The following is a 16,520-nucleotide window of genomic DNA, read 5'->3' as shown; positions in this document are numbered from 1 at the left end:
GGTTTGCACGGTTTGTACAAATTGAGTGGTTTGCATTTGATCGCTCCCCTATATAGATATATATATATAAAAGGTGCAGACAGATGAGAACCTATGAATTTTTTCAAGTGATGACATCATTTGACTATAAGAAACAAATCTACAGATATTTTTCACAAGATTATCATTAGACTATTGATTAGTTCTTTGTTTTTCGTATGTGAGGTCCCATGTTCAAATATTTTCTCGTAATCTTTTTAGAGACATTATCAATTTGAAATTAAGAACGATAAACTAACAAAATGACACAAACATGATTCAGAACCTTCATCTAGGATGGGAGAAAAGTCATGCATACCAATTTTACCAAAGAAAATTTGTGTCATCACTATAGTTTCAAAATACATACGTTAGCACACATTAATATGATATAGTGGCTCGTGCCACCATGCCTAGTGTGGGTCCTCCCTTAGGTGTTGGACAAGTACACTATGATGATCGTTTCTTCTATTTTTTTATTATCTAAAAACGTCATTCTCTCTTCAAGATACCATAAAGACGCTCTTTGCAAGTCAGCTTGAGCCATCCCCGTGAAATCATTCCGTGTTTTCCTGATGGTTGTTATAATCATGTGAATATCTTTAAACTCGCTTTAAACTTTTGTTTTCGAAGTTGCACTTTTTCAATTCACATGTTCAAGATTTTGTTAATTCAAGTTCTTTTCATTTGTTTCTCTCTAAGCTTCGGTTACCTGACTGATGTATTCAAACACTTACAATATTTTTTAATTCACTTTATTAATAAAATCGACAATACTTTAGTTGTGTAGTTTTATACTAATTTAATACATTTATTATCAATAAATAACATAAAAGAACTGAAAACCATTGGTGGGTCGTTTAATACAGCTTGACCCAACCAATTTTAAACCGTATCAATTCTTTTAATATACATATAGAGACTTGGGATCATGTGAGACAAGACTGTTTATGTGAGAGACAATTTCTACATTGTGAAGTTTCAAGTGTAAAAATCGTGTCTCACGAAAACAGTCTTGTCTCACATGATTTCAAGTATGTATATGTATATATATATAATGTTATAAGTGTTAGAATGGTAAGGAATAGTAATGGGTATAGTGGAGGTAAATTGAAAGGAGCAAGAGATGGTGGAAGGTCCACCACAATAAGAATGGCGTATGATTGCATTTGCACCACCACCATCCTCCTCCCTCCGCCATTATCATTTTCACCAGCCTTTTTCATTTTAAACAACCTTAATTTAAGGGAATACAATACACCTACTCCTATAATTTGTTTCCATATATATATATATATATAGTGTGTCACGTTCAAATGAAAACCGTGCAATTCTTAAAAACCGTGTAAACTAATTTCGATCAATAAGAAAATTCTATTTTTTTAATTAAATTTAATCATTAAGAGTATATTGGTCATTTGCATTGTTTTCTATTAAAAATGAAAGTTATTAATAAATCTTAATTAAGATAACATAATAAAAGAAATTTTATAAATGATAACATTTAAATATTTAATTAAATTATAATATTAAAAATTGGATTTTCTTATATTGTGTCTCGGTTTATTACTGCCAAAATTAATGAAAATCGTAAGTTATTAGATTAATAAATCCATGAAATCAGTAACAAAATCAAAAAAAATTCATGAAACCGGTTTCATACATGGTGAAATTGGTGCATAAAGTAAGTGAAAATGATTATGAAATGGGTGCATGAGGAAATGTGTGCATGTGAAATGGGTGCAACATGAAATTAGTGTATCATGAAATAGGTGCATGATGATATGGGTGCGTGAAGGAAGTGAAACTATTTCAAAAAAGATAAGAAAAGTCTGTGTAATTAGCGAAAAGTGAAGCAATTTCATTATCAATAACGTGAAATGACAAATGACTAATCAAACTGTGCTGGCCGATGAAATAGGTGATTGAAGAAAGTGAAACTATTTCATGGTTTCCAAGAAAATTTTGTGTAATTAGTGAACAATGAAACAATTTCATTATCAAAATGAAACAGATTCATCTATCAATAACATGAAAATGACAAAATCTGATCAGGATTACGTTGATTAGTGTATTGATGAAACTGTGAAGACATTTCGTTCATGTAATGTAATACAATTTTTTTTAATTTCTATTCAAAATGATTCATTATGTAGAATTGATTATGGTGTGTTTTATTTATAGTTTGAATCTATTTTAATGATATAACATGATATGGTTACCATTAATAAAACAACTACCAAAGTTACCATTTTACCTTTATAGGTATTATAAATTAAATTTTTATTTATTTATTTTATATTTCTAATATAACCTGAACTAATATTGACCATTGATCAAGAAAATGGATGAATGAGATTTGTTTACATAGTTTACACAAATGAGAGCGGTTTTCATTTGATCGTTTCTCTCTCTCTCTCTCTCTCTCTCTATATATATATATATATATATATATATATATATACTTGAGATCACATGTGACCATTATGTTTTCATGAGACCCGTAAGACCACATTTTTACACTTGAAACTTCACAGCAAAATGTTGTAAAGGTTCGGCTTTTTCCTGTAAATGTTCGACTATTTTTTACATTCACAACATTTTGCTGTAAAGTTTCAAATGTAAAAAAATGGTTTCACGTAAACCCAACCCTATATATATATATATATATATATATATATTCATTATTGATCATTACATCATATGTTAAATTATTGTACAATACGGAAAAATGGTACAAACCATTCTACAAGTGTTAGAAATTTTGATCACATGCCCATTAATTATTACATTTTTAAAATAATTTATTAAACGATAAATGTAATATTTAAAAATGAAACCTAAATAATAAATTAAAAATAATCCCCAAAATGGAATCTATAAAATTGGAGGGAATGGATTTATGGTCAATTTCCATTTTTTTCTGTAGACACAAAAAATGTAATCATTTCACTTAGAATAATTCCAAAAGTGTTCCATGTTTTATGATATAAAGGACACCAAGTTGTGAAAAGGATACAAGTCAATGTTCCCATTTTCTAGTTTAACGGGCTTTTAATCAAACACTTATTCGGTAAGCGTTTACTGGTAAGAACACCACTTTTATTCTCTATATCCAGCAACATTTTTTGCCATCAAAATGGGTTGTTGATAAGTGTCTTTATCCATTAAGTGCTTACCAAGAATAAATGTCACTTTCATTTACTGTGTAAGAGTCTCGGTTCTTGTTATGCATTTTAACGAGTAAGATTGTAGGTTCTTGTCATGCTCACTCGGAAGTCGGAAGGTAAGTAACACCAGTAAGTGCTTACCCAGTAAAAGTTTGGTAACCGTACCTAAATGGATATTTATTACTTTATAACTGCTAATCGTTTTCACCATGATTTAAGTCGATACTGAGCTAGTATACTGTAGGTTAAGGTTTAACTGAGAAGGGCAAAGAAGGTTGAGATAATGCGAAAGAAAGGCGTACACGTGAATCATTAGTGACCCCAGAAAAGATACATTTGAAAATGCATATGTGAATCTATGTTTACTTACACATCTTTTTACCAATTATTCACATATGAAGATGTATATGTGAATAGTGAACTCACATGTCCTTTTACCAAGTTTTGTTTTTAATGGTGAACTCACATTTCCTTTTAGCTAAGCACATAATTTTGTTTTTAAAAAAATTTAAACTTAAAAAAAAAAAGACACATTATTTATTAAGATCTTCTCGAAATCCAACCGTACACTCGAACCCGTGTGTTGGCAAACAATGCCTCCGCTGATAACGATTCCGTTTCAAAAACCGTGTTATTTCGATGACCCCAAATCAAGTTAGATGGTGTCCAAATAATTGGTTGCCAAATCCTTTTGAATGAACCTGAAAACGAAGTACCACCTGAATGATTTAAAACATTGTTTAGAGTATTCTCCAAATTAATGTCGAGACCCCACCAATTCCAAACCAAATCCCATATTTCATTTGCCAACTTGCATCCCACAAGATAATGCTCCAACGCTTTCTGTATCTCGTTACAAATAGGACAAAGCGCAGAGTCCAAATCGATCCCCGATCCTCCAAAGTCATCCGAACTGGAATCCTTCCAAGGAGAGCCCACCATATGAAGATGCTTTATCTGTAAAAAATACAGTTATTAAAGCATTAAATATAAATCGATAACAGATACAAAATCTTTAATTTTTTATAGTATTATTATTTTTCCCAATTTGTAAATATTAAACATCCATATTACTCGTTCCAAATGAAACGGATCAAGTTTTGGAAACTCCGTTAATTCACTTAAATTTTTTAAAATTTTAATTATCTTAAATATAACTTAATTTTAATTAAACAAGTTATACGAAAAAACGAGTATCTTGTTCACAACTTTATTTATACGTAAGTATATTATCATACTCATATGTTTTTTATATTATAAAGTATTTATGTCATATTCTTGCATACTTTTATATTCAAATTTACACCATATTATTGTATATGTACAACTTTTTAAAGCTCTATTTTTGCACTCTACAAAAGTAACTAATAAACATGTTCAATTACCAGATAAACATCGAGTCCAACTAGTATGCCAAAACGTCACATAAAACTGATAACCAATCGGAAACACACACACACACACACACACTCTCTCTCTCTCTCTCTATATATATATATATATATAGAGAGAGAGAGAGAAAGAAAGAGAGGTTGGTTATTACACAACCCTTTACATTTGTACAACCAATACAACTTAATTTCAACCGTCCATTTAATTTGATGAATATGTAATTTCATAGAAGTTTTGATTGTTTTCTAATATAAAATATTGATCATAATTAATGAACCATATTCATCTTCCATAAATATTTAAATCATAATAAATGAACTCTCATCATTTTAATAAATATTTTAATTTATTGGGTTGCATTGGTTGTACAAATGCGATGAGTTGCATTTGAAACAAACTCTCTTTCTCTCTCTCTCTCTCTCTCTCTCTATATATATATATATATATATATAAGGTATATTTCAAATGCAACCATGTCTATTTGTATAACCAATGCAATCCAATTAATTGAGATATTTATACAAATAATGAAAGTTCATTTATTATGATCTGAATATTTATAGAAGATGACTATAGTTCATTAATTATGATCAATATTTTATATTAGGAAATAACAAAAGCTTTTATGAAATCACATATTTATCAAATTAAATGGACGGTTGAGATTGAGTTGTACAAATGTTAAGGGTTGCATAATAACTCACACACACACACACACACACACACATATATATATATATATATATAACAAATGATAAAGCAGACACTTTATAACAGGGATGAATTCACGTGAGACCAACCTATTTTCATGAGACCATTTTTTTACATTTGAAATTTCTCAATAAAACGCCGTGAACAAATAAAAATAGCATTTTCAACCATATCTATTATAAGAACCCAAATAAAAATAGCCTACACCATTAAATAGAGGGGTTGACTTGTTGACCCATGAACAAAATTCCAAAAAAAATGGATTGACCAATCAACATTAATATACACAAACATCAAAATATCTTGTTGGACTTAAAACATGGTTATCTACAAAAACAAGATTGCCCAAAAATGAACATCCCACCAAATTAAGCCATGAAGGCTTCTACTTTGCCTCTTTTTCTTTGTTTGGGTTTTTTAGGGGTTGTTTGTGGGGATAAAGTGTTTTACAAACTCGTGTTTTTAAATTATAGGTGGAAAATAACTGGATCTGAATACAGTCTGAAGTTGGACGGGTCTGTTTGATGATTCGTCCATTTTAGCTTTTAGCAAAAACAGTGGAGTCTGATTGGTTTGAGCTTGGCTCCAAAGGTCAAAAGTACCAGGAGGTCTCATGTTCAAATTCAAGAATAAATAAAAATCTCCTTGTGGCCACGAATGTTCAAATGCGGTGACTCCGGGATATCTGCAAAGCAGGTGGTCGCTCTGGGACCAGTCGGCTCGCATAGTGGGTTGGATATCTAGGTTAATAATAAAAAAATAAAAAAAACAGTGGAGTCTGGTTGTTTGGTCTTAGTCGATCATTAATTCGTTGTCGTGGTAGTTTGGTCTTTCTTTCTTTAAGTTTTAGCAACTAGATGAGTCTTATATTGGTATAAGAACGTCTTTAGATCCAAGATAACAAATGTAATATTTCTATATTATTGCTATAACAGAACGAATTTATGTAATTGAATCACTGATATACAGTTCACAAAAAGTTTTTTTTGCTGTGTTGCATACCTGTTATGTTTAATGGAAACAGACAAAGGTTGGTTCCATGATTTTGTGACATGGAAACTCTTGGTTGATCATGAAGGTTGTGGGGCAGAGCAAAGATGGCGACCCGAAGGTGGTTGTGGGTTTGGCAGGGCTATGACTCGTGATGAGGAGAGGTAACGTAGCCATTGAGGTCGGGTTCGACAATGGCAACAGATGAGATTGCAAGAGTTTGTCGTTTGCTAGGGTTTACTGTCTCTCCTTATCTGTTATTCGTATTATGGGATATGAATAACAGTTCACCAATTTATGATAGTCATAAATTTATTAATCTTGAAAGGATATTTTGTTTCCGATTAGTTATGATATCTAACTAATCAGTGACGGACCAACAGTAGAGAATACGGTGGCACGTGCCACCGTATTATTCCTCCGTTGAAGCGTAAAAAAATTTAGGTTCGTAAAAGGTACAACCGTATTAATTTGTTGTGTGCCACCGTATGTATTTTGAAACTACAATGATAACAAGTTTTATTTGGTAGAGTTGGTTTGCAAGACTTTTATTCCACCCCAAACCCAAATTCAAATCATGTTAGTGTCATTTTCTTAACCAAATGGTGCCACCGTTTGAACTTTTTTTGGGTCCATCCCTGATTCCTACCTTTAAGTATAATGAGACCAAAACAGTAAAGAATTGTAAACGATAAGGATCGAAATAATAATAAATTTTAATCATAAAAATAAAAATAACAATAAATTATAAACTATAGAGACGAAAACCACAATCTATAAACCACTTAAAAAATGGAATAAAAGTTGGTACGAAAATAATATGATTTAAATATATTTTGAAATGGAGGCTCTAAGACGTTGCAAGGGGCAATGGCATTGAGGGAAGCTAGTTTCCCAATGGCCAATACGTAAAGCAACAAATTAAATAAAAATAAAAATAAAAATAAAAATAAAATTAAATCGTATCTTTCAGTTTTATTAGGAAGATTCTGTAAATTCGTTACCTGCAAATCAAATCCCGATGCAGATGCCACGATTCCCTCGCTCTCCATGTTACTGCTCATCTTCACCCCCTCCAACCTCAACCTCTCTATGCTTTACTATTTTTATATAACATACATATATATTATATATAACATATATAGGGTTGGGTTCACGTGAGACCAAAGGTTTTTTGTGAGACCCGTAAGACCAATTTATGTTCATTGATCAACTTTGTAAGTTAATGATCTAATGGTCTAAAGTTGTACAGTGACAATTTTATGATTATTGAGAAGTCTCGTGGTGTTTATGAATGTTCAGATTGTCATATCGTAGATCTAATCCAAGAGTTGAGAATTGATCTTATATATATATATATATATATATATATATATATAAGTTAAAACGAGAATGCTGACTAATTAAAAAACAAGAAAAAAGTAAAACATGAGCCATTTATTAAATGCTTATCAAGTCATCTCACTTTATCAGATGAACATGGTAAGTACTAATAATCTTATCCGATAAAAACAATGACAAAGATCGAGAGTCTTATTCGGTAAGTGAATGTGTCAACTTTTATCCTGTTAGTACTTACTGGGTAATTGTTGCATATGATGTCGTTTTGATAGACAAAAAATTTATCTAATCAGATAAGTAATAGTGTTGAACCTTATTGGTGTTTAGGTAAATAGCCCAAATGACTTTTATCTTAAGATATTGTTTCATATGAATTTTCTGCCTATCTATAACAAAGATTGAAAGATATTGATTAACATATATCTAATTTACAGTATATTTGTTTTCATATGTATTAGATTCACAATGTGAAAACCTTTTTACGTTCATTTTTGATTTTACAAACAAATATAAATTATTTACATTGTAAAACAAACATATGTAATCAGATTCTCAAATCCTAGCATTAGATAACATGTAGAAGAATAACGCATAATACACCTATTTTCAAAGTTTTCACAATTTTATAGATTTTTAAATGGTTAGCTCCCAATATCTAACACTTAGAATTATGAAACACCAGTTTTTGTAGGTTTTATTTTTGTTACAATTGTTTTCTCGTAAAACAAGTCGTGTTTTCACGTAACGAAATCCAAACAACCATCGATTCAATTGCATACCGGAGGGCATCACTAATCCTAGGGTTTTTATAAATCACCCCCCCTCCCCAATTTGTTACAAAACAAATCATTATCTAGCATTTGGTAGACTTGGTCAACCTAGGGCTGCCTCCGGTCACAGAAGTGGGACTGGAACCAGTAAAGACCAATCTATTAAGTCGAGGCCTGCTTTTAGGAGACCTGTGACATCAAACCCTAACAGTTACTCGTTTTCAATGAAATATCAGACAAAAGAATTGGTTACACACAGAGAACAACCCTAACTGGACCCGGTTAAAAACCGACTTTTGGCCATTTCTAGTATCAAACCAAACACCATCAATGATCTTCATTTTCATTCTCCACCCATGTTCCCCTTAACCTAGAAAACAGGATGTTATAATTATAACCAAAATCAAACATAGCTCAAACACATTTTGGTACAATTTCAACACTAAGGGGATGATTGTTCGGTTTTCCATGTAGTCCTTTATGGATAAAACCGTCTCTGTGGATTAATGTCTGTAGAAATTGAAAAGTTTTTATTTGGAAGGTTTTTTTTTATAGATGGAAGGAGTGTGTTTTTATTGGGAGAAAGAAGTTTGGAAAAAAAACTCGGCTTTCTGCATAAAGCTCTCCCCCTAAAACCTTCCTAAATAAGTCACTTTCTATATAATTAAGCCACTAACAAACAGACATGTATAGCTGACCGAACAAGTTACGAGTCCTATTAAGCTACTAATAGACACTAAAAATAGGATAATCCACGTCATCAATAATATCTCCATTTGCAACCATGTGCAAAGGTCAACGTCAACCAACTTATAATAACAAGGTTTCTTTTCAACCAAATCGCTGTTTCCCACTAATGGGATTAGATACAAATCAATTCAACATATTAATTGGGGTGCAATAATTCCATAGAATTTCAAGCCCATCAAGGCTTTTATAATTTGTAAGATGTGTTGATGGATGATCTAATGTTATATAGCAAAGCAAGAAATGGACATGTATCGAGCAGACTAACCGGAAGTTCTGTCGCCACCGAAACCCGAATCTAAGTAGTTGGCGCCATTCAGATGACCGACATCTCCCCACACCTTGATGTCCCATTTGTCCGGATCCGATAAGTGAAATACATTGACTGATACGTTCAGTATCCTTCCTGCTCGGCGTCCGTTTCCGAGAGAAGCCCGCTGGTGGAGTGCTCTGATCACACCACCGTGAGTCACCACCACCACCCGCTCTCCTGTGAAAAGTTGCAATATGTGTAGTGGTAAAAAAAATTATACAACTTTTGTATGGTTGCAACTTGCAACCATGGCTAATCTAAGTGAGAAAAATGGAGACAAACCCACTATATCCCACATAGAGGTAGGGTCGGCTATTACCCCTTTCCTGTTCCTCCAATTATCGACATGTGTAAGGGTATTTGGCCAACACGAAACTATCAGCGGAGGTTAAGTAAATGCAGGGGGTGCATATATAAATTAAACGGTAGGAGAGAAAAAGGTGACCTGTGGACGTCTTATTGGAGGGACATGAACCGATGAAAGGAACTGGGAAGGAGTAGCAGGAGATTTACCCCCCCCCCCCCCCCCCCCCCCCCCAAGTTGGGGATTGGGGTAAACATGCAGATCATGCCTGCCTCTACCCCGAGCGGTAGAAAGGCTGTATCCACGTAGACGCTCAACATGCAGAAAAAATAATTACACCAAGTGCGAAAAAGTAGCAGAGAAGTGTGTGTAATCAAGCAACAAATGCAGTCAGCAAAAAGGATGGCAGGAACACATGTGAGGGACATAAGTTTAAAACAAACAAAAGGATCCGAAACGCAGTATTGACTACTACTAGAGAAAAAAGTAAGACCACAATACAGTGAAAGCAGAAAAAACTAAGGGGCCGTTTACCAAACTCTGACCGGGTTAGCGCTTACCGCGTAAAAGACGCTTACCGCAAATCCATTTTGATGGTTGAGAATATAACCCGATAAGGTAAGTGAGGTGATGATTCTTGCCGTTAAGCATTTGGTAAACGGCCCCTAAGACTGTCAACCGCCTAATTTATACATTCTAAATTAGTACCTCGGTGTTTACTGGCAATTGTTTGCAACGAAGCTGTGCATCGTTCATAGAGTTGATTCAGACTTTCACCACCACCCTATGTAAACAACAAACTTGTGAATGATCTCTTTTTATTTTTCTTTGCCAATCAAATTAATCAGCGGTGAAGTGTTTTTTATGGATAATGACTCCATGGCACTTACTGGAATTTCAACGTCCTTCCTGTGAGACTGAAGAGCTTCATATGCCTTGGTTTTGATTTTGGGTGCTTCACTATATACAAGACCTTGAAGATCACCTAAATGTCTCTCTCGAAGGTTTGGATCTTGAATTACCTGACATAGGAACATGACAAAGTGGCCATGCCGATTTAAAATGTTAAAAATAAAGCTTTTTTTCCAACCACAAGGTTCCATTTTTGTTTTTCCATTCATGACTATCAAGGTATCAAAAACCTACATACTCGTCATGAGTAGACAAATCCATGCCCGCAACCTTGAGGTTTAAGCTCAACTGGCAAATAAAGGCTAGGTCTTGGGGATCTTCCCCATAGGTCGGCAATTTGAGTCTCCTCAAGGGCACTTGGGATTTTCCTTACTGTATTTTCAGGGTCTCATGGGATTAGTCGAGGTGCGCACAAGCCTGCACATCACTATGAAGATAATTTTGCACTGTTATGATTATTCAAATGCACTACTTAAATCTCGATCAGCAACTCCAAGTGACCCTATAGTATGCTATGTAACTAAGGGGCTGTTTGGTTGGTTTTCCATTAAGTCATGTATGGATAAAGCTCTGTGTGGATTATCTGTCTAATATAGATTGTGAAGGTTTTTGTTTGAGAGGGTTTTTTGATGGATGGAAGAAACATGTTTTTTAATTGGGAAAGACAGGTTTGAAAAAAACTTGGCTTTCTGCATAAAGCTTCCCCCTAAAAGCTTACTGAATAAGCCACTTTCTATATCATTCAGCCAGTATCAAACAGTCATGTATAGCTGACGGAATAAGCAGTAAGTCTCATTAAGCTCATTAAGCTGCTAACAAACAGGCCCTAATTGGATCAACCATGCTGGTAATCAGCTAGATATTTAATGAACCTACTAGTACTGTTTGCATAGCATTATACACTTCATCTTAAACGTGGCTAACCCAATTAAAGATCTACAGATATTTGGATTTGTAATTCCCTATTCTACAAATGTCTTTTAGCCAACAAGGTCTTAGGGATGACATCATATGCTACATTTGAAAGCGAAATACCTACCATGCTTGGTCATTTGCACTAATTTCTATGATGTGCAAGGCCTTTTTGCGAAAAACATAATACTTCTATTTTATTCCCTCCACCTGAAACTAAGTGTCCACATGTTTAGTTTGTCACTTTGTCCTTAAGTAAGTGTCAAAATTTCAAAAGCAGGCGCCTACTTTCCAAGTCTACCCTTAATTATGAGATTGAAAAAGTCATTGCTACCTCTGTTAACAAAGGCAAAACTGTCATTTAATTAATTAAAAAGTGTAATAATCACACATTTCTAAAACAGTGTGCCTTTTTCTTCATGGAGATTTATTTTGGGAAAGAGGGAGTATGTCATTTGCACTCATTTGTAGAAATGCCAGACCTTTTCCAAAATATAATATACTTTCTACTGTATCTACCTTTAGATCATAAAACAAAGACAGGATATTTGTGTTTTCTCCATCCCCAACTCTCTTTTCCATATCTCCAGATCAGGGTCGTCCATCTCCAGGTACATCTTTCCTAGATTTAGGGGTGTAATGGAAGAAGATGTATATCAAAAAGGAAAAGACCCGAGTTCTTTTTCATAGTTTTAAACCCCACCCAACCCAAACTCCCATCTATCAACTACAAGGCAAATCATTATACATATCACCTCCAACAGCGCTTTAATGCTCTTCTATCAGTCTAATGAACTATGTATGCAGAGAAATATTGATGATTATTAGAATCATACCTCAAGGCCCCCACATCTGCTTGCAATCGTCTGGGCAGTTTCAAGAGCTCTTTTCAGGTCAGAAGAGTATATGGCAGAAATGTTGGACTCCCCAGATAACCTTTCAGCCACCTCCAACAAGATCATACATATGTGTTACTGATGTTAACGAATTAATAACAAAAATTATCAAGATACAAGTGTTCTTTTTGTTGATAATAATATAATGATATAAAAAGGTGCAACCCATGTACATTGGATGCCGAAACACAAACTAAACCTAGCAAATATCCACCCAGTCACCAAATTAGCACACAATTACCCTAGCATCAAAAGATATAAGATGTAACTTACTGCAACTGCTTGCTGTCTTCCGACATCATTCAGGTCAATATCTAAATGTCCCTGGTCAACATAAAGGATGAAAATTAGAAGCAACATGAAAGCTCATAGGAACAACATTTTGACACGAGAAAGAGAATTTTAAACCAAATCAGATTCATGGAGACAGAATTAGAAGCATTCACTGAAACTTCCTAGATGAGCAAGGTGATATGTAAATTTATTCCTGCCCGTATTTTCGGATTATCTGACGGTTTTGAAAACGAATAATAAATGTTAGATGAGTTGCTTGTGAATGTAGCAAGATAACCACACTGACAATGCCATAACAACTTTTTGATTTACTTAACTCCTATTAACCATGGAAGCATAATTGTATCTGGCAAAATTCCTCAGTTGCTGGCTTAGCATGTGATGCATTTAAAAGAGTGCTAAATCTACCAGTTTGATAGTCAAATTGGCAACTGATACTGTCGAAATGTTACAAGAACTGAAGAGGTTATGTGACAAGAGTTGATATTTTAGGGAAACAAGGTTGTATGATGGTTGAGAAATGCACCTTGCAGCCTCTCACTTTTGTCTGTTAAGCATGAATGGTCAGATATTACTTGAATATTAAAGTGAAAATCATCCAAGGGATACCACCTAATCCAAAAGCGTATATTGTTGATCTATTGGAAAAGGAAGGAGTCATGATGTAAAGCCTCTTTGTTTGCCTTTGGGTCTCTGATAACACCAAGCCTCTTCAGAAATATTTTTGGAAGAAAAAGGTGAACCTGTTGTTTCTAGCAGCTTAATGGACAAAGAAGAGAACTAGTCCTTGCTATTGCTAACTGTCAAATGGGTGAACAAGAAACCAAGTCTTTGCGGTGTGTCAAGATATGGCTGAAGCACTTACCTATCATCTCTTGTCCCTTAATTCTAGCATTTTTCTGTTTGATGAAGCTCCCGTATATTAAGTATACATAATGCCATATTGGTCTGTGAATCTGATTTAGATATCTTGAGTTCAACAACTTATTTTCAGTTGAGCGTTGTCCTACCTATGGACTATTGAATTTGTTGGAGACATTTTGTTCAGATTCTGCATCTGCCCTCAGTAAATTTATCTTTTGTTTTCTTACATTACTCAGTTAGTTCCTATCAGTCTCATAGTCTAATCATATAGTGCAGGCATAACTTGTTCTTAGTCTTGATTCATACAAAAGACTGGTAGGTAAGTTCGTTTACCTCACTACAGAAAGACTTGATCTTGCTTAAAAAATGTAGGTCCTAAATCGATATATGGCAACACCCCAAAATTCCCCCCCACCTTAAGAGCATCTCCAACGCCTACACTAAGTTACATCAAATTTGACATAGAAATGGAATATTCCAGGAATATACTTGCAATGATACTTTACCAACAACTTGTAGACCAAATTTTAACACCAAGGTTTTTTAAACCAAACTAATTTATATTTACACAATAACTTAATGAAACTAAACTAAATTATTTTCATCAAAGTGTTTATTTAATTTAAAAAAATAAATACCAAAGATTTGCTGTAACTTTTTTTTAATTTGGAAATCTTTTGCATTTTTGTTTCATTGTAATATTTTAGCTTTGTTGCGTTTCATATTGTGAACTGAATACATATGAAGCAAATATTTTGTGAACCAAATATATGTTCATCAATACATTAAATGCTAGCCTTAGATGGGAAAAAATCATGTGACACAATACCTTAAGGTAAAAGTTCTCACGGTTGTCACAATATATGGAGTTCTCATTTGATTACTCCCCTATGTATATACATCAATGTTAAAGTTTCTTTTACTTTTAAGTTTATGTGTCTTTTACTTTATATTCAGTTTTAAATTAATTTAGAAAAAAAAATCAATTATAACACTTATTAGTAACAATGATAAATGAATATTAAAGTAAATCAAATATCATATTCAATTATGAACTTGTTTCAAAGGTCTCAATGAGATTTTGTAATCATGAAGTTTGTTTGAATTAGTATTTTTACTTTTGCTGGTTAAATATTCAATAAATTATGTGAATTGATCAAAATATAAATTGAACAACCAAAAGGATTAAAATGAAAATTATAAAGTTTTAGTGTGTAACGAATTACTCCAAATATGTGTAATTTGGCAAGTTGCCATTCATGACATTATAAATTACACTAGATTTGATGTCTTGGTTGGAGAAACATTTTTATATAATAACACCAAATCGGTGTTTTAGTGTAAACCTTGGAGATGGCCTGAGCACTAATTCAGACTCTTGCATGTTTGGAAGTTTACCACAGGCACGCTCTAGTGTTTTCTTCTACTTCATAATTGCAATAAAAAACATGACCAAGGGAGAGTATCCTAACAACAGAAGATTTGTCACTGTTTATCTTCTTTTTCTGGGCATCTCACCAATTTCATGGTTGTCAGAGATACAAAGTCTTGAATAAAGACCTTTGACATAAGAAATATAGGGCCATTCTATACTGATACACATGTTTTAAGATCATTAAAGTACTTTCTTTGTGAAGGATATGAAAGTAGACAATGCCCTATACCTACCTCTCAAAAGTTATAGCGCCACAACCTATTCAACTTGCTATAATCCCATTTTTCATGCTAGACAAAACACTTTGATTTTGATCGCTTTTTTGTGTATGAAAAGGTTCAAGGAGTAGTTACCCCACTATGTTAAGGAGACAGGTTATATGATAGTTGAGGAATGCATCTTCTAATTTTCTCTATTTTCTGATAGTTAATTTGATTGTTCGTGATTTTACACGTACACCAGTTTATTCACACAAGCATGTATATGTATAACATGTATAGAAGAAAATCTTGACACTTAAGGATTGTTGCAGAACCCTTCCAAGACTATATGTGACCTATTGAACAGTTTGACACCATCTTTAGGCTGAAAAAAGACTTGGGCACAAAAAGAAAACCTTGAAACCTAAGAATGGTTGCTAGAGATTGTTGTCATCCATGTCAAGTATGTTCTTGGTGTCCATATGAATGTACAAACCTTTTACCCTCTAAAAGCAAGAAGCTAACACTTTTTGTGAAGCCCGTGGTTGTTTTTATACATGAAGTCTCATAACTTGTTTTTGACGATGATTTCAGCAAAAAAGGTAATTAACTAACAACCACATAAAAGTACAGTGTTCGTACGCTCAACACATTGTATTTGCTGCCTACTGTAGATGTTGGTCATAACAAAGTTTTAAAAAGCAGAATCGGGCCTTGTGGCTTTTTCTCTCAATGAGGCGAGGCATAAGCCTCAAGGAGGTCGGAGGCGTAAGCCCCGACACGGATACACACACACACACAACATCTTCAGTATCAAATCCGTATTTATAGTTACATTGCAAGTGGTAGTGACAATTACAGTAACAATTACGTTTCTGATTCCATTTGTGGTGAAAGGCGAAATATATACAAAGTGGGAGACTGGAGAAGAAATATATTACATATACATTTATGATTTATCTACCATATACTCTTCAAAATGGGAGATTGGAGAAGCAGGAAAAAAAAAAAAAAAATATATATATATATATATATATATATATATATATAGACTTGGGATCATGTGAGACCAAGTGTTTTTCATGAGACCCGTAAGACCAATTCTCAGGGTTAGATTAGATCTACAATCGTCAGATCTGAACTTTCATAAATGCCACGAGACTCCTCAATAATTACAAAATTGCGACCATGCAATTTAGACCATTAGATCATTAACTTATAAAGTTGATYAATGAACATAAATTGGTCTTA

At 33.5% G+C, this 16,520-nt stretch overlaps 1 protein-coding gene across 2 annotated transcripts in view; it reads right to left on the bottom strand.

Annotated features, from left to right (window-relative positions):
* Nucleotides 1-9,165: 9,165 nt before the first annotated feature.
* Nucleotides 9,166-16,520, bottom strand: part of LOC112516050 (phosphoglycerate mutase-like protein 4) — an 8,788-nt gene continuing 1,433 nt past the window's right edge. For both annotated transcript variants that reach the window (XM_025123094.1, XM_025123093.1), the window contains 5 exons: nt 12,750-12,800; nt 12,417-12,527; nt 10,647-10,778; nt 10,465-10,540; nt 9,166-9,629 (listed from right to left, as the gene is read on the bottom strand). In XM_025123094.1, coding sequence (XP_024978862.1) covers nt 9,403-9,629; nt 10,465-10,540; nt 10,647-10,778; nt 12,417-12,527; nt 12,750-12,800 — 597 coding nt within the window. In that variant the 3' untranslated portion in view covers nt 9,166-9,402. The remainder of the gene's footprint in view (nt 9,630-10,464; nt 10,541-10,646; nt 10,779-12,416; nt 12,528-12,749; nt 12,801-16,520) is intronic.

Source organism: Cynara cardunculus (genome assembly GCF_001531365.2).
Source record: "Cynara cardunculus var. scolymus isolate 2C chromosome LG 7, CcrdV1, whole genome shotgun sequence".
In the NCBI taxonomy this organism is placed as follows: domain Eukaryota; kingdom Viridiplantae; phylum Streptophyta; class Magnoliopsida; order Asterales; family Asteraceae; genus Cynara; species Cynara cardunculus.
Note: the sequence above shows the minus strand (reverse complement) of the source record. Positions and strands in the feature narration are given on the sequence as shown.